Below are 25,400 nucleotides of genomic sequence, written 5' to 3'. Positions count from 1 at the left end.
TGTCCCCCTGTCCCCATGGTCCCCATGTCCCCATTGTCCCCATGTCCCCATGTCCCCATTGTCCCCATGTCCCCCATCATCCCCATCCTCTGAATGTCCCCGCTGTCCCCATGTCCCCGCTGTCCCCCTGTCCCCATGGTCCCCATGTCCCCATGGTCCCCATGTCCCCCATCATCCCCATCCTCCCAACGTCCCCGCTGTCCCCATGTCCCCATTGTCCCCATCCTCCCAACATCCCTGCTGTCCCCCTGTCCCCATGGTCCCCATGTCCCCATTGTCCCCATGTCCCCATGTCCCCATTGTCCCCCTGTCCCCATGTCCCCATGTCCCCATGTCCCCATGTCCCCATTGTCCCCATGTCCCCACTGTCCCCATGCCCCCATTGTCCCCATCATCCCCCTGTCCCCATTGTCCCCCTGTCCCCCATCATCCCCACCCTCCCCCCGTCCCCCTGTCCCCATGGTCCCCGTCCTCCCAGCGTCCCCCCGCCCCCCCCGCCCCCCCTAGCAGGGGGAGGTGGAGAGGTGCCCGTGCTGGGGGTACTTGATGGCGGGGGGGTAGTTCTGGGTCATCTGGATGGAGACGTCGGAGGAGGCCTCGGAGGGGCTGCGGGCGCGGGGCCACGCGCGGGGCTGCAGGAACTGCCCCGACAGCCCCGAGCAGGCGCTCAGCCGCGGCCGCAGCAGCCCCGCCGGCGCCCGGTACAGCTCCTCCTCCGCGTAGCGCTTGGTGAACAGGTACACCGACATCACGCCCGCGCCCTGCCGGGGAGGGGCACCCGTCACCCGCGGGTGGGCGAGGGTCAGCGAGGGCGGGGGAGGGGGAACAGGTACACCGACATCACGCCCGCGCCCTGCCGGGGAGGGGCACCCGTCACCCACGGGTGGGCGAGGGCAGGCGAGGGTCAGCGAGGGCGTGCAAGGGCGGGCGAGGGTCAGCAAGGGTGGGCAAGGGCGGGCGAGGGTGGGCGAGAGTGGGCGAGAGTGGGCGAGGGCGGGGGAGGGTCAGCGAGGGCGTGCAAGGGTGGGCGAGGGTCAGCAAGGGTGGGCAAGGGCGGGCGAGGGTGGGCAAGGGTCAGCGAGGGCGTGCAAGGGTGGGCGAGGGTCAGCAAGGGTGGGCAAGGGTGGGTGAGGGCGGGGGAGGGTGAACAGGTACACCGACATCACGCCCGCGCCCTGCCGGGGAGGGGCACCCGTCACCCGCGGGTGGGCGAGGGTCAGCGAGGGTGGGCGAGGGTGTGCAAGGGTGGACGAGGGTCAGCAAGGGTGGGCGAGGGTGGGCGAGGGTGGGCGAGGGTCAGCGAGGGCGGGGGAGGGTGAACAGGTACACCGACATCACGCCCGCACCCTGCCGGGGAGGGGCACCCGTCACCCGCGGGTGGGCGAGGGTCAGCGAGGGCGGGGGAGGGTGGGCGAGGGTCGGCGAGGGTGGGCGAGGGCGGGGGAGGGGGAACAGGTACACCGACATCACGCCCGCACCCTGCCGGGGAGGGGCACCCGTCACCCGCGGGTGGGCGAGGGTCAGCGAGGGCGGGGGAGGGTGGGCGAGGGTCGGCGAGGGTGGGCAAGGGCTGGCGAGGGTGGGCGAGGGTCAGCGAGGGTGGGCGAGGGCGGGTGAGGGTGGGCGAGGGCGGGGGAGGGGGAACAGGTACACCGACATCACGCCCGCGCCCTGCCGGGGAGGGGCACCCGTCACCCGCGGGTGGGCGAGGGTCGGCGAGGGCGGGGGAGGGTGGGCGAGGGTGGGCGAGGGTCAGCGAGGGCGGGCGAGGGTGGGCGAGGGTGGGCGAGGGCGGGTGAGGGTGGGCGAGGGCGGGGGAGGGGGAACAGGTACACCGACATCACGCCCGCGCCCTGCCGGGGAGGGGCACCCGTCACCCGCGGGTGGGCGAGGGTCAGCGAGGGCGGGGGAGGGGGAACAGGTACACCGACATCACGCCCGCGCCCTGCTGGGGAGGGGCACCCGTCACCCCGGGGGCGGGCGAGGGTCAGCGAGGGCGTGCAAGGGTGGGCGAGGGTGGGCGAGGGTCAGCGAGGGCGGGGGAGGGTGGGCGAGGGTCAGCAAGGGTGGGCAAGGGCGGGCGAGGGTGGGCGAGGGCCAGCAAGGGCGGGCGAGGGCAGGCGAGGGTGGGCGAGGGTGGGCGAGGGTGGGCGAGGGCGGGTGAGGGTGAACAGGTACACCGACATCACGCCCGCGCCCTGCCGGGGAGGGGCACCCGTCACCCGGGGGTGGGCGAGGGTCAGCGAGGGCGGGGGAGGGTGGGCGAGGGTCGGCGAGGGTGGGCGAGGGCGGGGGAGGGGGAACAGGTACACCGACATCACGCCCGCGCCCTGCCGGGGAGGGGCACCCGTCACCCGCGGGTGGGCGAGGGTCAGCAAGGGTGGGCGAGGGCGGGTGAGGGTGGGCGAGGGCGGGGGAGGGTGAACAGGTACACCGACATCACGCCCGCGCCCTGCCGGGGAGGGGCACCCGTCACCCGCGGGTGGGCGAGGGTCAGCGAGGGCGGGGGAGGGGGAACAGGTACACCGACATCACGCCCGCGCCCTGCCGGGGAGGGGCACCCGTCACCCGCGGGTGGGCGAGGGTCAGCGAGGGCGGGGGAGGGTGGGCGAGGGTCGGCGAGGGTGGGCGAGGGCGGGGGAGGGGGAACAGGTACACCGACATCACGCCCGCGCCCTGCCGGGGAGGGGCACCCGTCACCCGCGGGTGGGCGAGGGTCAGCAAGGGTGGGCGAGGGCGGGCGAGGGTGGGCGAGGGCGGGGGAGGGTGAACAGGTACACCGACATCACGCCCGCGCCCTGCCGGGGAGGGGCACCCGTCACCCGGGGGTGGGCGAGGGTCAGCGAGGGCGGGGGAGGGTGGGCAAGGGTCGGCGAGGGTGGGCAAGGGCTGGCGAGGGTGGGCGAGGGTCAGCGAGGGTGGGCGAGGGCGGGTGAGGGTGGGCGAGGGTGAACAGGTACACCGACATCACGCCCGTGCCCTGCCGGGGAGGGGCACCCGTCACCCGGGGGTGGGCGAGGGTGGGCGAGGGCGGGGGAGGGCGGGGGAGGGGGAACAGGTACACCGACATCACGCCCGCGCCCTGCCGGGGAGGGGCACCCGTCACCCGCGGGTGGGCGAGGGTCAGCGAGGGCGGGGGAGGGTGGGCGAGGGTCGGCGAGGGTGGGCAAGGGCTGGCGAGGGTGGGCGAGGGTCAGCGAGGGTGGGCGAGGGCGGGTGAGGGTGGGCGAGGGTGAACAGGTACACCGACATCACGCCCGCGCCCTGCCGGGGAGGGGCACCCGTCACCCAGGGGTGGGCGAGGGTCAGCGAGGGCGGGGGAGGGGGAACAGGTACACCGACATCACGCCCGCGCCCTGCCGGGGAGGGGCACCCGTCACCCGCGGGTGGGCGAGGGTCAGCGAGGGCGGGGGAGGGTGGGCGAGGGTCGGCGAGGGTGGGCGAGGGCGGGGGAGGGGGAACAGGTACACCGACATCACGCCCGCACCCTGCCGGGGAGGGGCACCCGTCACCCGCGGGTGGGCGAGGGTCAGCGAGGGCGGGGGAGGGTGGGCGAGGGTCGGCGAGGGTGGGCAAGGGCTGGCGAGGGTGGGCGAGGGTCAGCGAGGGTGGGCGAGGGCGGGTGAGGGTGGGCGAGGGCGGGGGAGGGGGAACAGGTACACCGACATCACGCCCGCGCCCTGCCGGGGAGGGGCACCCGTCACCCGCGGGTGGGCGAGGGTCGGCGAGGGCGGGGGAGGGTGGGCGAGGGTCGGCGAGGGTGGGCGAGGGCGGGGGAGGGTGAACAGGTACACCAACATCACGCCTGCGCCCTGCCGGGGAGGGGCACCCGTCACCCGCGGGTGGGCGAGGGTCAGCGAGGGCGGGGGAGGGTGGGCGAGGGTCGGCGAGGGTGGGCGAGGGCGGGTGAGGGTGGGCGAGGGTCAGCGAGGGTGGGCGAGGGCGGGTGAGGGTGGGCGAGGGTGAACAGGTACACCGACATCACGCCCGCGCCCTGCCGGGGAGGGGCACCCGTCACCCGGGGGTGGGCGAGGGTGGGCGAGGGTGGGCGAGGGTGAACAGGTACACTGACATCACGCCCGCGCCCTGCCGGGGAGGGGCACCCGTCACCCCGGGGGTGGGCGAGGGTCAGCGAGGGTGGGCGAGGGTGGGCGAGGGTGGGCGAGGGTGGGCAAGGGCGGGCAAGGGTGGACGAGGGTCAGCAAGGGTGGGCGAGGGTCAGCAAGGGTGGGCAAGGGCGGGCAAGGGTGGGCGAGGGCGGGCGAGGGTGAACAGGTACACCGACATCACGCCCGCGCCCTGCCGGGGAGGGGCACCCGTCACCCGGGGGTGGGCGAGGGTCAGCGAGGGCGGGGGAGGGGGAACAGGTACACCGACATCATGTCCGCGCCCTGCCGGGGAGGGGCACCCGTCACCCGCGGGTGGGCGAGGGTCAGCGAGGGCGGGGGAGGGGGAACAGGTACACCGACATCACGCCCGCGCCCTGCCGGGGAGGGGCACCCGTCACCCGGGGGTGGGCGAGGGTCAGCGAGGGTCAGCGAGGGCATGCAAGGGTGGGCGAGGGCCAGCGAGGGCGTGCAAGGGTGGGCGAGGGTGGGCGAGGGTGGGCAAGGGCGGGCAAGGGTGGGCGAGGGCGGGGGAGGGGGAACAGGTACACCGACATCACGCCTGCGCCCTGCCGGGGAGGGGCACCCGTCACCCCAGCACTCGGCCGGGGTGGGCGAGGGTGTGCGAGGGGCGTGTGATGCATGCGAGGGGCGTGCGAGGGACGTGCAAAGCATGCGAGGGGCGTGTGCGGGGCATGCGAGGGGCGTGCGAAGCGCGCGCGGGGCGTGCGCAGGGCGTGTGATGCATGCATGGGGTGTGTGATGCATGCGCGGGGTGTGTGCAGGGCATGTGATGCATGCGCGGGGCGTGTGATGCGTGCGCGGGGGGTGTGATGCATGCGCAGGGTGTGCGAAGCATGCGCGGGACGTGTGATGCATGCATGGGGCGTGTGATGCATGCGCGGGGCGTGTGCAGGGCATGTGATGCATGCGTGGGGCGTGTGATGCGTGCGCGGGGGGTGTGATGCATGCGCGGGGCGTGCGCAGGGCGTGTGATGCATGCGCAGGGCATGTGGTGCATGCGCGGGGCGTGCGCGGGGCGTGTGATGCATGTGCGGGGCGTGCGTGTGGCGTGTGATGTGTGCGCGGGGCGTGTGATGCATGTGCGGGGCGTGCGCAGGGCGTGTGATGCATGCGCGGGGCGTGTGATGCATGCGCGGGGTGTGCGAAGCGTGCGCGGGACGTGCGCGGGGCGTGTGATGCATGCGTGGGGCGTGTGATGCATGCGCAGGGCCTGCGCAGGGTGTGCGCGGGGCGTGTGATGCATGCGTGGGGCGTGTGATGCATGCGCAGGGCCTGCGCAGGGTGTGCGCGGGGCGTGTGATGCATGCGTGGGGCGTGTGATGCATGCGCAGGGCCTGCGCAGGGTGTGCGCGGGGCGTGTGATGCATGCGCGGGGCATGCACAGGGCATGTGATGCATGCGCGGGGCGTGTGATGCATGCGCGGGGCGTGTGATGCATGCGCAGGGCGTGTGATGCACGTGCGGGGCGTGTGATGCATGCGCGGGGCGTGCGCGGGGCGTGTGATGCGTGCGCGGGGGGTGCGCGGGGGCTGCGCGGGGGGTGCGCGGGGGTGCGCGGGCGGGGCGCGGGCGGGGCGCGGGGGGTGCGCGGGGGGTGCGCGGGGGTGCGCGGGCGGGGCGCGGGCGGGGCGCGGGCGGGGCGCGGGCGGGGCGCGGGCGGGGCGCACCTCTTTGAGGAGGAAGGAGGAGGCGGCGAAGGCGAAGGACCAGCCGTAGCGGTACTGGAAATACTGCTCGGAGCCGCTGGGCCGGTTCATCACCTCGTCGTTGATGCTGGAGATGTAGAGCACCAGCCCCACCACCAGCGACAGCCCTGGGGGGGCACGGGGGGGACCCCCCGAGTCAGCCCTGGGGGGGGCCTGGGGGAGATACGGGGGGTCCTGGGGGAGATATGGGGGTCTTGGGGCAGATACGGGGGTCCTGAGGGGGCCCTAAGAGGGTTCTGGGGGTTCCTGGGGCAGATACGGGGGTCCTGGGGCAGATATGGGGGTCTTGGGGGAGATATGGGGGTCCTGGGAGGGATCTGGGGGGGGGTTCTGGGGGGTCCTGGGGCAGATACGGGGGTCTTGGGGGAGATATGGGGGTCCTGGGGGGGCCCTAAGGGGTTTCTGGGGGTTCCTGGGGCAGATACGGGGGTCCTGGGGGCGATCTGGGGGGGTCCTGGGGCAGATATGGGGGTCTTGGGGGAGATATGGGGGTCCTGGGGGGGCCCTAAGGGGATTCTGGGGGTCTTGGTGGAGATATGGGGGTCCTGGGAGGGATCTGGGGGGGGGGTTCTGGGGGGTCCTGGGGCAGATACGGGGGTCTTGGGGGAGATATGGGGGTCCTGGGGGGGCCCAAAGGGGGTTCTGGGGGTTCCTGGGGCAAATATGGGGGTCCTGGGAGGGATCTGGGGGGGGGTTCTGGGGGGTCCTGGGGCAGATACGGGGGTCTTGGGGGAGATACAGGGGTCCTGGGGGGGATCTAGGGGGGTTCTGGGGGTTCCTGGGCCAGATACAGGGGTCCTGAGGGGGCCATAAGGGGGTTCTGGGGCATCCTGGGGCAGATACGGGGGTCCTGGGGCAGATATGGGGGTCTTGGGGGAGATATGGGGGTCCTGGGGGGGCCCAAAGGGGGTTCTGGGGGTTCCTGGGGCAAATATGGGGGTCCTGGGGCAGATATGGGGGTCTTGGGGGAGATACAGGGGTCCTGGGGGGGGCCTAAGGGGGTTCTGGGGGTCCCTGGGGCAAATATGGGGGTCCTGGGAGGGATCTGGGGGGGGTTCTGGGGGGTCCTGGGGCAGATATGGGGGTCTTGGGGGAGATATGGGGGTCCTGGGAGGGATCTGGGGCGGGGTTCTGGGGGGTCCTGGGGCAGATACGGGGGTCTTGGGGGAGATATGGAGGTCTTGGGGGGGCCCAAAGGGTGTTCTGGGGGTTCCTGGGGCAGATACGGGGGTCCTGGGGCAGATATGGGGGTCTTGGGGGAGATATGGGGGTCCTGGGGGGGCCCTAAGGGGGTTCTGAGTGTCCCTGGGGCAAATATGGGGGTCCTGGGAGGGATCTGGGGGGGGGGTTCTGGGGGGTCCTGGGGCAGATATGAGGGTCTTGGGGCAGATACGGGGGTCCTGGGGGGGCCCTAAGGGGGTTCTGGGGGTTCCTGGGGCAGATATGGGGGTCCTGGGGGAGATCTGGGGGGGTTCTGAAGGGTCCTCGGGCAAATATGGGGGTCCTGGGGCACATACAGGGGTCCTGGGGGGGATCTGGGGGGGTTCTGGGGGGTCCTGGGGCAGACACAGGGGTCCTGGGGAGGCCCTAGGCAGGTTGTGGGGGCACCTGGGGCAGATAGGGGGGTCCTGGGGGGGATCTGGGGGGCTCCTGGGGAGCCCTGGGGCAGATATGGGGGTCCTGGGGGGACCCTGGGGGGGCCCTGGGGGGTTTCTGGGGGTTCCTGGGGCAAATATGGGGGTCCTGGGGCAGCTACAGGGGTCCTGGGGGGGCTCTGGGGGGTTCTGGGGGTCCCTGGGGCAAATATGGGGGTCTTGGGGCAGATATGGGGGTCCTGGGGGGGCTCTGGGGGGGTTCGGGGGGTCCCTGGGGCAAATATGGGGGTCCTGGGGCAGCTACGGGGGTCCTGGGGGGGGTCTGGGGGAGGTCCTAGGACAGATATGGGGGTCCTGGGGCAGCTACGGGGGTCCTGGGGGGGCCCTGGGGGGGTTCTGGGGGTCCCTGGGGCAGATATGGGGGTCCTGGGGCAGCTACGGGGGTCCTGGGGGGTCCTGGGGGGGTTCTGGGGGTCCCTGGGGCAGATACGGGGGTCCTGGGGGAGCTACGGGGGGTCCTGGGGGGGTCCCCGGGGGGGTCCCTCACCGGAGAGGATGAAGAAGATGCCGGAGACGAAGGCCAGCAGCGTGCGCTGGGGGCGGATGTGCCCCACGTTGCTGATGACGAAGGCCGTGAAGACGAGGAAGAGGCTGACCATGGGGAAGGGGGTCGCCGTCCGCACCGTCTCTGGGGGGGGCAGCAGCCGGCTCCAGCCCCCTATAGCCCCCTATAGATCCCTATAGCCCCCTATAGCCCCCTATAGCCCCCTATAGATCCCTATAGCCCCCTATAGCCCCCCACACCCTGCTAGACCCCTCCAGACCCCCACGGACCTACCCCGGACCCCTCCAGCTCCCTCTCAGCCCCTATAGACCCCTCCTATAGCCCCCTCCACAGATCCTATATTCCCCCCATGCAGCCCATGGCCCCTATAGACCCCTGGACCCCTATGGATATCCCGCCAGAGCCCCTATAAAGCCCCCCGCCACGCCCCCTGCCTCCTCTATACTCCCTGCCTTGGACAGCTCCTAGACCCCTCCCCATATAGAGCCTCCCACAGCTCCTATAGCACCCCTATAGTCCCCATAACCCATATACAACCCCCCTGGTCCAATATAGAGACCCTATAGCCCACCATACAGCCCTCCCCCGGCCTCTATAGCCCCCTATATAATCCCTGTAGGCCCCTCTAGCACCCTATAGAACCCCTTTAGCCTGCATACAGCCCCCTATAGAGCCCCTATAGAGCCCCTATAGCCCCTATAGAGCCCCTATAGCCCCTATAGCCCCACGCACTGAGGATGTTCTCGGTGTTTTCGGTCACGAGGTTGATTTCGGGCTCCAGGAAATATTCGGAGGCGACGCAGCGCCCCTTCTCCCGCCCTGCGAGGGGGGGGCGCACCCTCAGGGACCCCCCTGCGTCCCCCCGGATCCCATAGGGTCCCCCCGGATCCCCCCGGATCTCACAGGGTCCCCAAGTTCCCCCCAGGACCCCCCGGATCCCATAGGGTCCCCCCAAAGCCCCCCAGGATCCCCCATATCCCATGGGGTCCCCCCAGATCCCCCCCAGGACCCCCATATCCCGTAGGGTCCCCTCAAAGCCCCCTAGGACCCCCATATCCCATGGGGTCCCCCCAAAGCCCCCCAGGATCCCCCATATCCCATGGGGTCCCCCCAGATCCCCCCCAGGACCCCCATATCCCATGGGGTCCCCCCAGATCCCCCCCAGGACCCCCATATCCCATAGGGTCCCCCCAAAGCCCCCCTAGGACCCCCCATATCCCATAGGGTCCCCCCAAATCCCATAGGGTCCCCCCAAAGCCCCCTGGGTCCCCCCCTATCCCATAGGGTCCCCAAGTCCCCCCGGGACCCCCCATATCCCAAAGGGTCCCCCCAAATCCCCCCGGTGTCCCCATGTGCTCCCCCACTGGTAATGGGGGTGGGTGGGAGCCCATGGGATCCCATGGGATCCCGTGCGAGCACACGTGAGCTCGGGTGATCCCGTGGGATCCCATGGGATCCCGTGTGATCCTGTGGGAGCCCATGTGATCCCGTGGGAGCCCATGTGAGCCCATGTGATCCCGTGGGAGCCCATATGATCCCATGTGATCCCGTGGGAGCTCATGTGATCCTGTGGGAGCCCATGTGATCCTGTGTGATCCCGTGGGAGCCCATATGATCCCGTGTGATCCCGTGGGAGCCCATGTGATCCTGTGGGAGCCCATGTGATCCTGTGTAACCCCGTGGGAGCCCATATGATCCCGTGGGAGCCCATGTGATACTGTGTGATCCCGTGTGAGCCCATATGATCCCATGGGAGCCCATGTGATCCCGCGGGAGCCCATGTGATCCTGTGTGATCCCGTGTGAGCTCATATGATCCCGTGGGAGCTCATGTGAGCCCGTGGGAGCACATGTGAGAGCCCGTGGGAGCTTGTGGGAGCCTGTGTGATCCCATGTGATCCCGTGTGATCCCGTGTGCCCCTGTGTGAGCTTGTGTGAGCTTAGGTGATCCCATGTGATCCCATGTGATCCCGTGTGCCCCTGTGTGAGCTTAGGTGATCTCATGTGATCCCGTGTGATCCCGTGTGATCCCGTGTGAGCTTAGGTGATCCCGTGTGATCCTGTGTGATCCCGTGTGAGCTTGTGTGCGCTTAAGTGATCCCGTGTGATCCTGTGTGATCCTGTGTGAGCTTGTGTGAGCTTAGGTGATCCCGTGTGACCCCGTGTGCCCCTGTGTGAGCTTGTGTGAGCTTAGGTGATCCCGTGTGATCCCGTGTGATCCCGTGTGAGCTTAGATGATCCTGTGTGATCCTGTGTGATCCCGTGTGATCCCGTGTGATCCCGTGTGACCTCGTGCGAGCTTAGGTGATCCTGTGTGATCCCGTGTGATCCTGTGTGATCCCGTGTGACCTCGTGCGAGCTTAGGTGATCCTGTGTGATCCCGTGTGATCCCGTGTGATCCTGTGTGATCCCATGTGATCCCGTGTGCCCCTGTGTGAGCTTGGGTGATCCTGTGTGATCCCGTGTGATCCCGTGTGATCCTGTGTGATCCCATGTGATCCCGTGTGCCCCTGTGTGAGCTTGGGTGATCCTGTGTGATCCCGTGTGAGCTCGTGTGAGCTCGTGTGATCCCGTGTGATCCCGTGTGATCCTGTGTGATCCCGTGTGATCCTGTGTGACCCCGTGTGCCCTTGTGTGAGCTTAGGTGATCCTGTGTGATCCCGTGCGCCCCCGTGCGCCCCCGTGCGCCCCCGGCAGATCCCATACGATCCCCTGCGACCCCGTCTGACCTCGTGCGCCCTCAGACCCTCCCCTGCAACCCCCTCCGAGCCCCCGGGAACCCCCCCGCCCCACTTCCCCCCCCCCTTCAACCGCCCCCATCTCCCCCTCCCCCCAACACCGGGGGGGTGAGGGTTGGGGGGGGTGTGTGTGGGGGGCAGGGGGGGGGTTGGGGGGGGGGGGCCGTACCGGCGAAGAAGCAGACGCGCCAGAGGCCGGCGTGCAGGGCCATGCGCACCTCGGTGCTCTGGTTCTGGGGCAGCACCACCCCCTCCTCCATGTAGAGCCAGTAGTCGGTGCTGACGGCGATGCCCACCAGCAGCAGCCCGCAGGCCCCGAAGACGCTGCTCAGCAGCGTCAGCGCCCGGCTGCTGCACGAGCTCATCCTGAGACCTGGGGGGGGGGGTTTGGGGGGGCATGGGGGGGTTTGGGGGGTCGGGTTGGGGGGGTAGAGGGGGCAGGAGAGGGCGTAAATGGGGAATAATGGGAGGTAGAGGGGGGAGGAGGGGGCATGGGGGGGCTTGGGGGTCGGGTTGGGGGGTTAGAGGGGGCAGGAGAGGGCGTAAATGGGGGAATAATGGGAGGTAGAGGGGGGAGGAGGGGGCTTGGGGGGGGTTGGGAGGGGCTTCGGGGGGTCAGGAGGGGTCAGGGGGGGTTTGGGGGAGTCGGGGGGTGAGTTTGGGGGGGCATGGGGGGGCTTGGGGGGTCAGGAGGGGTCCAGGGAGTGGCGTTGGGGGGGGTAGAGGGGGCAGGGAGAGGGCGTAAATGGGGAATAATGGGAGGTAGAGGGGGGAGGAGGGGGCATGGGGGGGGCTTGGGGGGGGCTGGAGGAGTCAGGGAGGGTTTGGGGGTGTCAGGGGGTGGGTTTGGGGGGGTTTGGGGGGGTCAGGGGGGGTCGGGGGCGATGCCCACCAGCAGCAGCCCGCAGGCCCCGAAGACGCTGCTCAGCAGCGTCAGCGCCCGGCTGCTGCACGAGCTCATCCTGAGACCTGGGGGGGGGGGGGGGGTTTGGGGGGGCATGGGGGGGTTTGGGGGGTCAGGGGGGGTCGGGTTGGGGGGGTAGAGGGGGCAGGAGAGGGCGTCAATGGGGAATAATGGGAGGTAGAGGGGGAGGAGGGGGCTTGGGGGGGTTGGGAGGGGCTTCGGAGGGTCAGGAGGGGTCAGGGGGGGTTTGGGGGAGTCGGGGGGGTGAGTTTGGGGGGCATGGGGGGGTTTGGGGGGTCAGGAGGGGTCCAGGGAGTGGGGTTGGGGGGGGTAGAGGGGCAGGAGAGGGCGTAAATGGGGAATAATGGGAGGTAGAGGGGGCTCGGGGGGGGTTGGGAGGGCTTCGGGGGGTCAGGAGGGGTCAGGGGGGGTTTGGGGGAGTCGGGGGGGTGAGTTTGGGGGGGCATGGGGGGGTTTGGGGGGTCAGGAGGGGTCCAGGGAGTGGGTTGGGGGGGGAGAGGGGGCAGGAGAGGGCGTAAATGGGGAATAATGGGAGGTAGAGGGGGGAGGAGGGGGCTTGGGGGGGTTGGGAGGGGCTTTGGGGGGTCAGGAGGGGTCAGGGGGGGTTTGGGGGAGTCGGGGGGGGAGTTTGGGGGGCATGGGGGGGTTTGGGGGGTCAGGGGGTGGGTTTGGGGGGGTACAGGGGGCAGGAGAGGGCATAAAGGGGGCATAAGGGGGGGTATTGGGGGCAGGAGGGGGCCTGGGGGGGGCTTGGAGGGGCTGGAGGAGTCAGGGAGGGTTTGGGGGTGTCGGGGGGGTGAGTTTGGGGGGCATGGGGGGGATTGGGGGGTCAGGGGGGTGGGTTTGGGGGGGTACAGGGGGCAGGAGAGGGCGTAAATGGGGAATAATGGGAGGTAGAGGGGGGAGGAGGGGGCTTGGGGGGGTTGGGAGGGGCTTCGGGGGGTCAGGAGGGGTCAGGGGGGGTTTGGGGGAGTCGGGGGGGTGAGTTTGGGGGGGCATGGGGGGATTGGGGGGTCAGGGGGGTCGGGTTGGGGGGGTAGAGGGGGCAGGAGAGGGTGTAAATGGGGAATAATGGGAGGTAGAGGGGGAGGAGGGGGCCTGGGGGGGGTTGGGAGGGGCTTCGGGGGGTCAGGAGGGGTCGGGGGGGTTGGGAGAGTCGGAGGGGTGAGTTTGGGGGGGCATGGGGGGGTTTGGGGGGTCAGGAGGGGGGGTTAGAGGGGGCAGGAGAGGGCGTAAATGGGGAATAATGGGAGGTAGAGGGGGGAGGAGGGGGCTTGGGGGGGGTTGGGAGGGGCTTCGGAGGGTCAGGTGGGGTCAGGGGGGGTTTGGGGGAGTCGGGGGGGTGAGTTTGGGGGGGCATGGGGGGTTGGGGGGTCAGGAGGGGTCCAGGGAGTGGGGTTGGGGGGGGGAGAGGGGGCAGGAGAGGGCGTAAATGGGGAATAATGGGAGGTAGAGGGGGAGGAGGGGGCTTGGGGGGGTTTTGGGGGGGCAGAGAGGGTCTGGAGGGGTTTGAGGGAGTCGGGGGGGTGAGTTTGGGGGGGCATGGGGGGGTTTGGGGGGTCAGGGGGTGGGTTTGGGGGGTACAGGGGGCAGGAGAGGGCATAAAGGGGGCATAAGGGGGGTATTGGGGGCAGGAGGGGGCATGGGGGGGGCTTGGGGGGGCTGGAGGAGTCAGGGAGGGTTTGGGGGTGTCGGGGGGGTGAGTTTGGGGGGGCATGGGGGGGATTGGGGGTCAGGGGGGTGGGTTTGGGGGGGTACAGGGGGCAGGAGAGGGAGTAAATGGGGAATAAGGGGAGGTAGAGGGGGGAGGAGGGGGCTTGGGGGGGTTGGGAGGGGCTTCGGGGGGTCAGGAGGGGTCAGGGGGGGGTTTGGGGGAGTCGGGGGGGTGAGTTTGGGGGGCATGGGGGGGATTGGGGGGTCAGGGGGGGTCGGGTTGGGGGGGGTAGAGGGGGCAGGAGAGGGTGTAAATGGGGAATAATGGGAGGTAGAGGGGGAGGAGGGGGCCTGGGGGGGGTTGGGAGGGGCTTCGGGGGGTCAGGAGGGGTCGGGGGGGGTTGGGAGAGTCGGAGGGGTGAGTTTGGGGGGGCATGGGGGGGTTTGGGGGGTCAGGAGGGGGGGTTAGAGGGGGCAGGAGAGGGCGTAAATGGGGAATAATGGGAGGTAGAGGGGGGAGGAGGGGGCTTGGGGGGGGTTGGGAGGGGCTTCGGGGGGTTAGGAGGGGTCAGGGGGGGTTTGGGGGAGTCGGGGGGGTGAGTTTGGGGGGGCATGGGGGGGGTTGGGGGGTCAGGGGGGGGTCCAGGGAGTGGGGTTGGGGGGGGTAGAGGGGCCAGGAGAGGGCGTAAATGGGGAATAATGGGAGGTGGAGGGGGCTTGGGGGGGGTTGGGAGGGGCTTCGGGGGGTCAGGAGGGGTCAGGGGGGGTTGGGGGAGTCGGGGGGGTGAGTTTGGGGGGCATGGGGGGGTTGGGGGGTCAGGGGGGTGGGTTTGGGGGGGTACAGGGGCAGGAGAGGGCGTAAATGGGGAATAAGGGGAGGTAGAGGGGGGAGGAGGGGGCCTGGGGGGGGTTTGGGGGGGGCTGGAGGAGTCAGGGAGGGTTTGGGGGTGTCGGGGGGTGAGTTTGGGGGCGTTTGGGGGGTCAGGAGGGTGGGTTAGGGGGGCACAGGGAGCAGGAGAGGGCATAAAGGGGGCATAAGGGGGGGTATTGGGGGGAGGAGGGGGCCTGGGGGGGCTTGGGGAGGTTAGAGGGGGTCTGGGGGGTTTGGGGGAGTCGGGGGGTGAGTTTGGGGGGGCTTGGGGGGGTTTGGGGAGGTCAGAGCGGGGCATGGGGGGGTCGGGGGGTGGGTTTGGGGGGCTTGGGGGGGTACAGGGGGCAGGAGAAGGCATAAGGGGAGGTACAGGGGGTCGGGGGGGTCAGGAGGCGGAATGGGGGGGCTTGGGGGGGCATGGGGGGGCGGGGTCTTGGGGGGGTCAGGGAGGGCATAAAGGGGGCAGGAGGGGGCACGGGGGGACAGGAGGGGTTTGGGGGGCTTGGGAGGGTCTGGGGGGGTCAGAGGGGGGCATGGGAGGGTCGGGGGGTGGGTTTGGCGGGGCTTGGGGGGGTCTGGGGGGGTCAAGGGGGCATGGGGGGGTCGGGGGGTGGGTTTGGGGGGGCTTGGGGGGTAGGGGGGTTATGGGGGGGCGGGGGGGTGCACGGTACAGGCAGGGACACGGCGGGGGGGGCAGGAGGACGCACACGCGTGTGCAGGGAGGACGCCGAGGGCACGCACGCCCGTGCGGGCACAGGGAACACGCGTGTGCAGCCGCCGGCCTCGCTGCCCCCACGGGACGTCGCACGTGGGACACGCGTGTGCACGGCTCCCCCCCCCCCCAGTGCCCCGTCCTCGCACGCCCGACCCTTGCACACCCCACACGTATCTTGCACGTCTCGCACACGCCGTGGCCCCGTGCACGCCCTGCACACGCGTGGCTCTTGCATCCCCCCCCCCGCACACGCGTGTGCGCCTTGCACGCTCGGGAGGGATCTCGCACGCCTTGCACACGCGTGGCCCTGTGCACGCCCTGCACACGCGTGGTCTTTTGCACGCCCCGCACACGCGTGGCCCTGAGCACGCCCTGCACACGCGTGTGCGCCTTGCACGCTCAGGCAGTCTCGCACGCCTCGCACACGCGTGACCGTTGCACGCCCAGGGCCCTTTGCACGCCCCCCCCCCCGCCCCCCGCATCGCCCGCCCCCACACGCGTGACCCCTACACGCGTGACCTCGCACCACGCGTGACCTCGCACACGCGTGACCTCACCCGCTCACGGCGTCACCGGCTGCGGGGTCCCCGGGGTCCGGGGCGCCATGGGGAGCTGGGGGGGGGGGGGGGATGGACGGACAGACGGACACGGGGGGGGGGGAATGCGGGACAGACGGACACGGGGGGGGAGGTGATGGAGGGATGAAGGACAGACGGACACGGGGGGGGGGGGATGCGGGACAGACGGACACGGGGGGGGATGTGATGGGGGAGGGGACGCCGGACAGACGGACACGGGGGAGTGGAGGTGATGGAGGGATGAAGGACAGACGGACACGGGGCGGGGGGGGAGGCGATGAGGGATGCGGGACAGACGGACACGGGGGGGAGGGATGTGATGGAGGGATGAAGGACAGACGGACGCGGGGGGGGGGGATGCGGGACAGACGGACGCGGGGTGGGGGGATGGAGGGAGGTGATGGGGGGCTGCGGGACAGACGGACACGGGGGGGGATGGAGGGCTGAAGGACAGACGGACGCGGTGGGGGGGGGGGGGGATGCGGGACAGGCGGACGCGGGACGGAGGGATGTGATGGAGGGATGAAGGACAGACGGACGTTGATGGGGGAGGGATGCGGGACAGACGGACGCGGGTGGGCGCCGGACGGACGGACAGGCGCGGGGGAGGGGGGGGGGGGATGCGGCGGCGACGGCGGCTGCGCTGGAGGAGGCCGGACGGGCGGACGGACGGACGGACGCAGGACGGGGCCGCACCGAGCGCGGCGGCGGCTTCGGCCGTGGGGGGGGGTGGGGGTGGGGGGGGGTTGGGTGGAGGAGGGGGGGGGGAGAGGGGGATGGGCGCCCCCCCCCTCCCGGCCCCCCCGCGGCCACCGTGATGTCACGGGGCGGCCGCGCTTAAAGGGACAGAGCGCGCTCGCCCCTCCCCCACCCCTCCTCTTCCTCCTCCTGCACCCCACCCCCACCCCACCCAAAAGGACCTCGGGCACCCCCAACCCCACCCCAAGTGGACCCAGGAGTTCGGGCCCCACCCCCACCCCAAAAAAGGGACCCCAGGCGCCCACCCCCCACCCAAGGGACCCAGGCTCCGGGCACCCCTCCCCCACCCCAGCCCCCCCACACCCAAGGGGACCCCGGGCACCCCCACACCTCAAAAAGGGACCCCAGGCGCCCACCCAAGGGGACCCCGGGCACCCCCCCCCAAAAAAGGGACCCCAGGCGCCCACCCAAAGGGACCCCGGGCACCCCCCCCCACCCCAAAAAGGGACCCCAGGCGCCCACCCCCCACCCAAGGGGACCCAGGCTCCGGCCCCCCACCCCAGGGGGACCCCGGGCACTCCCCCCCCCAAAAAAGGGACCCCGGGCGCTCACCCCCCACTCAAGGGGACCCAGGCTCCGGGCACCCCTTCCCCACCCCCCCCCACCCAAGGGGCACCACCCCCCCCCCCCCCCCCAAAAAAGGGACACCAGGCGCCCACCCCCCACCCAAGGGGATCCAGGCTCCGACCTCCCGCACCCCAACCCCCCCCCCACCCAAGGGGACCCCCGGCCACCCCACCCCACCCCAAAAAAAGGGACCCCAGGCGCCCACCCCTCACCCAAGGGACCCAGGCTCCGACCCCCCACCCCTCCCCCACGCCGGGGGGACCCAGGGTCCGACCCCTCCCCCCCTTCCCTCCCCCCCCGGACGAAGAGGCGGGACTCGGGCACCGGCTCATTCACTTTTATACTTAAAGGAATCGGGGGGGGGGGGTTTGGGGGGGCCCAGGGGGGTTTTGGGGGCCCCGGAGGGGTTTTGGGGGCCCCGGCTATATGGGGGGGGGTCCCGGGGGGGGGGATGTGAGCAGTTGGGGGAGGGGCAGGACGCTGGGTCCCACCGCCAGGTCTCTGCAAGGGGAGGGGGGGGAGGGGATGGGTTTTGGGGGGGTGGAGAGGGGAAAGTCGGGGTTCCCCCCCACCCCGCACCCCCAGATCCAAGGGAGGGTGTCAGCGTCCCCCTCCCCCCCCGCCCCCTCCAGCTCATCCGGGGGAGTCACAGCTGGGGGAGGGGGGACCCCCAAAATTGAGGGGGAGGCCCAAAAATTGGGGGGGACCCCATAAATAGAGGGAGTATCCCCAAAATTGGGGGGTACCCCCCCCCAAAAATAGAGGGATTACCCCCAAAGTTGGGGGAGTACCCCCAAAAATTGGTGGGGTACCCCCAAAATGGGGGGGGGAGAAATGGGGGTGAAGCTTTTGGGGGACCCCCGTGGTTTGGGGGAGCAGAGGGGAGGGGCAGGCTAAAATGGGGGTGCAAAGGGGGGGGCAGGATTGGGGGAGCCCCGGTATAAGGGAGGGGCCCCAGATTTTGGGGGGGAGTCCCCAAATTTAGGGGGGGAACCTCTAATGAGTGGGGAAAGCCCCAAAATTGGGGGACCCCCCAAATTGGGGGGTCTCCCAAGTAGGGTGGGGGAGCCCCCCAAATCAAAGGGGATCCCCCAAATTGGGGGGGCTCTCCTAAGGAAGGGGGGAGACCCACAAATAAGGGGGAGCCCCCCAAATCAGGGGGCTCCCCCACCTCAGGGGGGAACCCCCAAATTGGGGAGGGTCACCCAAGTAGGGAGGGGAGCCCCCCAAATTGAGGGGGGTCTCCTAAGTGTGTGTGGGGGGGAGCCCCCCCAAATCAGAGGGGTGTCTCCCAAATAGGAAGGGGTTGGGGTCCCAAGTAGGGGATGGGAGCCCCCCAAATTAAGGGGAGCCCCCCAAATTAGGGGGAGCCCCCCCAAATCAGAGGGGTGTCTCCCAAGTAGGAAGAGGGGGGTTCCAAGTAAAGGAGGGGAGCCCCCCCAAATTAGGGGGCTCCCCCAAATCAGAGGGGTGTCTCCCAAATTGGAAGGGGGGGGGTGTCTCAAGTAGGGGAGGGGAGCCCCCCCAAATCAGGGGGGTCCCCCAAATCAGAGGGGTGTCTCCCAAATAGGAAGGGGTTGGGGTCCCAAGTAGGGGATGGGAGCCCCCCCAAATCAAGGGAGCCCCCCAAATCAGGGAGGGGTTCAGACGAGGGAGCCGGGGGGGCCGGGAGGCGCAGGTCGGGGTGCAGAAAGTCGGGGTTCGTGTAGGTGAACCCCGCAAAGTCGCCCTGGTCCAGCCCCGCCAGGACCAGCTGGTCGGGGGGGTCAGCGCGGGGGGGCCCGCGTGAAAAACTTGTCGAAGTTCTCCCCGTTACGGCCACACTGTGGGGGGGGGGACACCCCAAAAATGCACAAAGGAGCCCCAAAAGTGGGAGGGGGCAGACACCCCCCCAAAGAGGGAGATAAAAAAACAGGGAGGCCAAAACCAGCCCCCAAAAATAGGGGGACACCCCCCCCCCCCCAAATAAGGATTCCATAAATAGGGACCCAAAACCACGCCCCCAAAATAGGGATCCCCAAAAATAGGGATCCCGTAAACAGGCACCCCGAAGTCACCCACCCCAAAACAGGCCCCCCAAATGAGGGACCCCAAAACCAGCCCCAAATCAGGGACCCAAAAACCACCCCCCCAAAAAAGGGACCCCCAAAAATAGGGACCCAGTAAAACAGGGACCCCAAAACCAGCCCCCAAATCAGGGACCCCCCAAAATAGGGACCCCATAAACAGGGACCGCGAAGTCACCCCCCCCCAAAACAGGGACCCCCAAATGAGGGACCCCCAAAACCAGCCCCCAAACCAGGGACCCCAAAAACAGGGACCCCCCCCCAACCACCCCCAAAACAAGGACCCAGGTCCCCCCCCCAAACCAGGGACCCCCAAAAAGAAGCCCCCAAACAGGCCCCCCCCCAAAATAAAAGGACAAAATGGACCCCCAAAACAAGGACCCCCCAAAAGGGACCCCAAAATGAGCCCCGCCATGAGCCCCCCCAAACAGCCCCCCCAAAGAAGGACCCCAAAACGCCCCCCCCAAAACAGGGACCCCCAAAACCGCCCCCCCCCCCATGCAGCCAGATGGACACGGAGATACCCCCCCAATCCAGGCAGGCCCGGGGGGGGTCCCCCAAATCCGCGGGGGCGGACAGGGACAGACAGACGACCCCGGGGGGGAACGGACGGACAGACACAGAGAGAGAGAAGCCGGGGGTTAGTGCATGGCCCCCCCCCATTTTGGGGGTGCACCCCGAAATGCATCTGGGGGTCCAAGAGGTGTTTTGGGGTGCTGGGGTGGGCTGGGAGAGGGCTCAGGGAGCTCCTGGAGGGGTTTTGGGGTGCTGGGGAGGTCTCTGAGGGGTCCAAGAGGTGTTTTGGGGTCCTGGGGGTGTCTCTGAGGGGTCCAAGAGGGGTTTTGGGTGCTGGGGGAGGTCTCTGAGGGGTCCAAGAGGGGTTTTGGGGTGCTGGGGTGGGCTGGGAGGGGGATCAGGGAGCTCCTGGAGGGGTTTTGGGGTGCTGGGGGTGTCTCTGGGGTGTCCAAGAGGTGTTTTGGGTGCTGGGGTGGGCTGGGAGGGGGCTCAGGGAGCTCCTGGAGGGGTTTTGGGGTGCTGGGGGTGTCTCTGAGGGGTCCAAGAGGAGTTTTGGGGTGCTGGGGGAGGTCTCTGAGGGGTCCAAGAGGGGTTTTGGGGTGCTGGGGGTGTCTCTGAGGAGTCCAAGAGGAGTTTTGGGGTGCTGGGGCGTCTCTGAGGGGTCTCTGGGGGCTCCTGGAGGGGTTTTGGGGTGCTGGAGGGGACCTTGGGGGTCTCTGGGGGGTCCTGGAGGGGTTTTGGGGTGCTGGAGGGGGACCTTGGGGGTCTCTCGGGGGTCCTGGAGGGGTTTTGGGGTGCTGGGGGGGACCTTGGGGGTCTCTCAGGGGTCCTGGAGGGGTTTTGGGGTGCTGGGGGGGACCTGGGGGTCTCTGGGGGCTCCTGGAGGGGTTTTGGGGTGCTGGAGGGGGACCTGGGGGTCTCTCGGGGGTCCTGGAGGGGTTTTGGGGTGCTCGAGGGGGACCTTGGGGGTCTCTCGGGGGTCCTGGAGGGGTTTTGGGGTGCCTGAGGGGGACCTTGGGGGTCTCTGGGGGCTCCTGGAGGGGTTTTGGGGTGCTGGAGGGGGACCTTGGGGGTCTCTGGGGGCTCCTGGAGGGGTTTTGGGGTGCTGGAGGGGGACCTTGGGGGTCTCTCGGGGCTCCTGGAGGGGTTTTGGGGTGCTGGGGGGTCCCTGGTAGGGTGGGGGTACCTTGAGGATATTTTGGGGTAGCTGGGGAGCTTGTGGGAGGGTGCAGATCAAGTTTGGGGGTGCAGCGTGGGGCGGGAGGAGGGTGTTGAGGAGCTCAGGTGGGTTTTTGGGGGGCTCCGGGGGAGTGGGGGGGATTTGGGGGGGCACTCACCGGGCGGGGGGTGAAGGGGGGGGGCACCTCCAGGCGTTCCAGGCGCTCCCAGTCGGTACGACGGAAAAAGGGGTGCTGGCGGACCTCCTGCTCCCCCCCACCCCCGCCCCCAGCCGCTTCCCGGGTGCTTCGTCAGGAACTGGGGGGGCACATAAGGGGGGGGGGTCAGACACCCCCCCCCCGGTACCCCCCAAAATCCCTGGGACCCCCAAACACCCAGGGACAACCCCCCCTCCCCAGAACAGCAAAGGGGTTTGGGGGATCCTAAATTGGGGGGATCCGGGGGGGTCACGGGGATTTGGGGGGGCTCTGGGAAGGGTTGGGGGGGGGGGCACTTCTTGGGGTGCTTCGTCAGGAAATGGGGGGCACATGGGGGGGTCAGAGCCCCCCCAGTACCCCCCAAAATCCCTGGGACCCCAAAACACCAGGGACACCCCCCCCTCCCAGAACAGCAAAGGGGTTTGGGGGATCCTAAATTGGGGGGATCCGGGGGGGTCACGGGATTTGGGGGGCTCTGGGAAGGGTTGGGGGGGGCACTTCTTGGGGTGCTTCGTCAGGAAATGGGGGGGCACATGGGGGGAGTCAGAGCCCCCCCCAGTACCCCCCAAAATCCCTGGGACCCCCGAAACACCCAGGGACCCCCCCCCCAAAAACAGCAAAGGGGTTTGGGGGATCCTAAATTGGGGGGGATCCTAAATTGGGGGGGGCACGAGGGTTTGGGGGGCTGTGGGAAGGGTTGGGGGGGGCACTTCTTGGGGTGCTTCGTCAGGAAATGGGGGGCACATGGGGGGGGTCAGAGCCCCCCCCGGTACCCCCAAAATCCCTGGGACCCCGAAACACCCAGGACCCCCCCCCCAAAAACAGCAAAGGGGTTTGGGGGATCCTAAATTGGGGGGATCCTAAATTGGGGGGGGCACGAGGGTTTGGGGGGCTGTGGGAAGGGTTGGGGGGGCACTTCTTGGGGTGCTTCGTCAGGAAATGGGGGGCACATGGGGGGGGTCAGAGCCCCCCCGGTACCCCCCAAAATCCTGGACCCCCCAAACCACCCAGTGACCCCCCCCGAGGGTTTGGGGGATCCTAAATTGGGGGATCCCGAGGGGAGGGGGGGCACGAGGGTTTGGGGGGCTCTGGGAGGGGTTTGGGGGGGTTTCAGGAATATGGGGGGTCCCCAAGTTTTTGGGGGGCATCAGGATTTTTGGGGGGGTGCCAGTGATTTGGAGGAAGGCTCAGAATTTGGGAGGGGCCACCAAGTTTTGGGGGGCCTCAGGATTTTGGGGGGTCCAGGGTTTTGGGGGGGCCCTCAGGAATATGGAGGGGATCCCCAAGGTTTTGGGGGGGGCTCAGGATTTTGGGGGGGGGGGGTGTCAGGGTTTTGGGGAGCCCCTGTGGATTTGGGAGGCCGTAGGAAGGGTGGGGAGGGGTTGGGGGGGATGGCAGGGTTTTGGGGGGACTTGGAAGGGAAGTGGGGGACCCCAGGGATTTGGGGGGGCCCAGGGATTTGGGGGTCCCCCGCTCACCCCCTTGCAGATGGAGACGGCCTCGCGGGAGAGAGATTTGGGGTACGTCACCGTCTGCTCCATGATGGACTGGAAGAGCTCGTCCTCGTCCTCCCCGTCAAAGGGGGGCTGGGGGGGCACCCCAAAACTCACACCCCCCCCAAACCACCCCAGACACCCCCCAAATCTTCACAGACCCCCTAAAACCACTCCAGACCCCCCCAAAACCCTCACAACCCCCCAAATCTCCCACAGCCTTCCCAAACTCGCACAGCCCCCCCAAATACCCACACCCCCCCAAATCCTTACAGCCCCCCAAATCTCACAGAGACCCCCCCAAATCCCACACAGCCCCTTCAAATCCCCCACAGCTCCCCCAAACTCTCACAGCCCCCCCAAAACACCCACAGACCCCCCAAACGCTCACAGCCCCCCCAAAAAACCCACAACCCCCCCCAAATCTTCACGGCCCCCCCAAATCTTCACAGCCCCCCCCAAATCTCCCACAACCCCCCCAAACTCTCACAGCCCCCCAAATTCTCCCCAGCCGCCCCAAAATACCCAGAGCCCCTCAGGTCACCCCCAGGACCCCCCATATCACCCCTAGGACCCCCAGGGGCCCCCCAAATCACCCCCAGCACCCCCCAGGTTGTCCCTTAGCCCCCCAGGACCCCCCATATCACCCCTGGGACCCTAAGGCCCCCCCAAATTACCCCTCAGAGTCCCCCACGTTGTCTCTTGGCACCCCAGGACCCCCCATATCTCCCCTAGGACCTCCAGGGGCCCCCCAAATCACCCCCAGCACCCCCAGATTGTCCCTTAGCCCCCCAGGACGCCCCATATCACCCCTAGGACCCCCAGGTCCCCAAATCACCCCCAGCACCCCCCACGTTGTTCCCTTAGCCCCCCAGGACGCCCCATATCACCCCTAGGACCCCCAGGGGCCCCCCAAATCACCCCCAGCACCCCCACGTTGTCTCTTGCCCCCCCCCAGGATCCCCCAGGACCCCTCATATCACCCCCAGGGACCCCCCAAATCACCCCCAGCACCCCCCATATTGTCTCTTTGCCCCCCCCAGGACCCCCATATCACCTTAGGACCCCCAGGGCCCCCCCAAATCACCCCCCCCCCCCCCAACCCACCTGTCCCGCCAGCATCTCGTAGAGCAGCACCCCAAAAGACCACCAGTCGACCGACTTCCCGTAGGGCTGGTAGGCGATGATCGGGGGGGGGGCACCCCGACACCTGGGTCCCCTCGCCGAGCTGAACCCCCCCCCCCCACATGCCTGGGTCCCCCCCAAACGGCTGGAGGTCCCCCCCGATGCCTAGGACCCCCCTCAAATGCCTGGGACCCCCAGACACCCAGCTCTGCCCGATGCTGGGGTCCCCCCCAACACCTGGGGCCCCCCAACACCTGGGTCACCCCCAAACACAGGGGTACCCCCCCCCAAACACCTGAGTCCCCCTGGACACCTGGGTCCCCCCATGAATGCCTGGGCCCCCCGAAAGCCTGGGTGCCCCCAAACACCTGGGTGTCCCCCTGCCCCCAAACGATTGGGTCCCCCCAAACATGTGGGCCCCCCAAAAGCCTGGATACCCCTGAACACATGGGTCCCCCAAAGGCCTGGGGTCCCCCCAACACTTGGGTCCCCCCTGGCCACCTGGGCCCCCCCAAGCACCTGGGTCCCCCAAAAATCTGGGTGCCCCTGAATAGCTGGGCCCCCACCCCAGACGCCGGGGTCCCCCCAACACCTGGGTGCCCCCAACACCTGGGTCCCCCAACAGCCTGGGTGCCCCCAAAGACCTGGGTCTCCCCAACACCTGGGTCCCCCAGATGCCTGGGTCCCCCTGAATGTCTGGGTCCCCCCAACACCTGGGTGCCCCCAACATCTGGGTCCCCCAAAAGCCTGGACACCCCCAAACACCTGGGTCCCCCCAAAATGCCTGGGTGCCCCAAACACCTGGGACCCCCAAACGCCTGGGACCCCCCAAAATGCCTGGGTGCCCCCAAACACCTGGGTCCCCCCAAAATGCCTGGGTGCCCCAAACACCTGGGACCCCCAAATGCCTGGGACCCCCAACGCCTGGGACCCCCCAAAATGCCTGGGTGCCCCAAACACCTGGGACCCCCAAATGCCTGGGTCCCCCCAAAATACCTGGGTGCCCCAAACACCTGGGACCCCCAAACGCCTGGGACCCCAAACACCTGGGACCCCCCAAAATGCCTGGGTGCCCCAAACACCTGGGACCCCCAAACGCCTGGGACCCCAAACACCTGGGACCCCCCAAAATACCTGGGTGCCCCAAACACCTGTGTCCCTCAAAATGCCTGGGTGCCCCCAACACCAGGGTGTTCCCCCCCAGACACCGGGTTCCCCCGCACCTCGGGGGCGATGTAGTCGGGGGTCCCGCAGAAGGTGCGGGTGGTGGCCCCCGGAAACATGTTCTCCTTGCACATCCCAAAATCCGTGATCTTGACGTGACCTTGGGCGTCCAGCATCACGTTGTCCAGCTTCAGGTCCCTGGGGGGGCGTCGGGGGGGGTCAGGGGTCTTGAGGGGGTCCTGGGGGTCTTAGGGGGTCAGGGGGGGTCCTGGGGGAGTCCTAGGGGGGATCCTGGGAGTCCTGGGAGGGTCCTGGGGGGTCTTGGAGGGGTCCTGGGGGTCCCAGGGGGTCTTGGGAGGTGGTCTTGGGGTCCCAGGGGGGTCCTGGGGGGTCTTGGGGGGGTCCTAGGAGTCCCAGGGCAGTCCTGGGGGGTCTTTGGGGGGGTCTTGGGGTCCCAGGAGTGTCCTAGGGGGTCTTGAGGGGGTCCTGGGGTCTTAGGGGGGTCAGGGGGGATCCTGGGGGAGTCCTAGGGGGGATCCTGGGAGTCCTGGGAGGGTCCTGGGGGGTCTTGGAGGGGTCCTGGGGGTCCCAGGAGGATCCTAGGGGGTCTTGGGAGGGGGTCTTGGTGGTACCAGGGGGGTCCTGGGGGGTCTTGGGGGGGTCCTAGGAGTCCCAGGGCAGTCCTGGGGGGTCTTTGGGGGGGTCTTGGGGGTCCCAGGAGTGTCCTAGGGGGTCTTGAGGGGGTCCTGGGGGTCTTAGGGGGGTCAGGGGGGTCCTGGGGGAGTCCTAGGGGGGATCCTGGGAGTCCTGGGAGGGTCCTGGGGGGTCTTGGAGGGGTCCTGGGGGTCCCAGGAGGAGC

At 69.2% G+C, this 25,400-nt stretch overlaps 2 protein-coding genes across 2 annotated transcripts in view; both read right to left on the bottom strand.

The window, feature by feature from the left end:
• Positions 1 to 503: 503 nt before the first annotated feature.
• Positions 504 to 11,098, bottom strand: LOC142077407 (voltage-dependent calcium channel gamma-7 subunit). Its single transcript, XM_075139424.1, has 5 exons — positions 10,903 to 11,098; positions 8,729 to 8,815; positions 7,979 to 8,119; positions 5,798 to 5,943; positions 504 to 761 (listed from the first exon to the last, which is right to left on the bottom strand). Exons 1-5 carry the CDS (start codon positions 11,096 to 11,098, stop codon positions 504 to 506), a joined length of 828 nt encoding a protein of 275 aa, XP_074995525.1.
• Positions 11,099 to 18,086: 6,988 nt separating this feature from the next.
• The window catches only part of LOC142077408 (protein kinase C gamma type-like), a 29,469-nt gene continuing 22,155 nt past the window's right edge, over positions 18,087 to 25,400 (bottom strand). The window contains 7 exon segments of the mRNA XM_075139426.1: positions 18,087 to 18,579; positions 18,581 to 18,624; positions 20,721 to 20,835; positions 20,837 to 20,859; positions 22,238 to 22,345; positions 23,360 to 23,441; positions 24,602 to 24,739. Of these exon segments, the coding sequence (XP_074995527.1) occupies positions 18,303 to 18,579; positions 18,581 to 18,624; positions 20,721 to 20,835; positions 20,837 to 20,859; positions 22,238 to 22,345; positions 23,360 to 23,441; positions 24,602 to 24,739 (787 nt within the window). The 3' untranslated portion in view covers positions 18,087 to 18,302.

This window comes from Calonectris borealis, unplaced genomic scaffold (genome assembly GCF_964195595.1).
Source record: "Calonectris borealis unplaced genomic scaffold, bCalBor7.hap1.2 HAP1_SCAFFOLD_243, whole genome shotgun sequence".
NCBI classification, from domain to species: Eukaryota; Metazoa; Chordata; class Aves; order Procellariiformes; family Procellariidae; genus Calonectris; species Calonectris borealis.
This window is presented reverse-complemented; position numbering and strand designations above follow the sequence as displayed.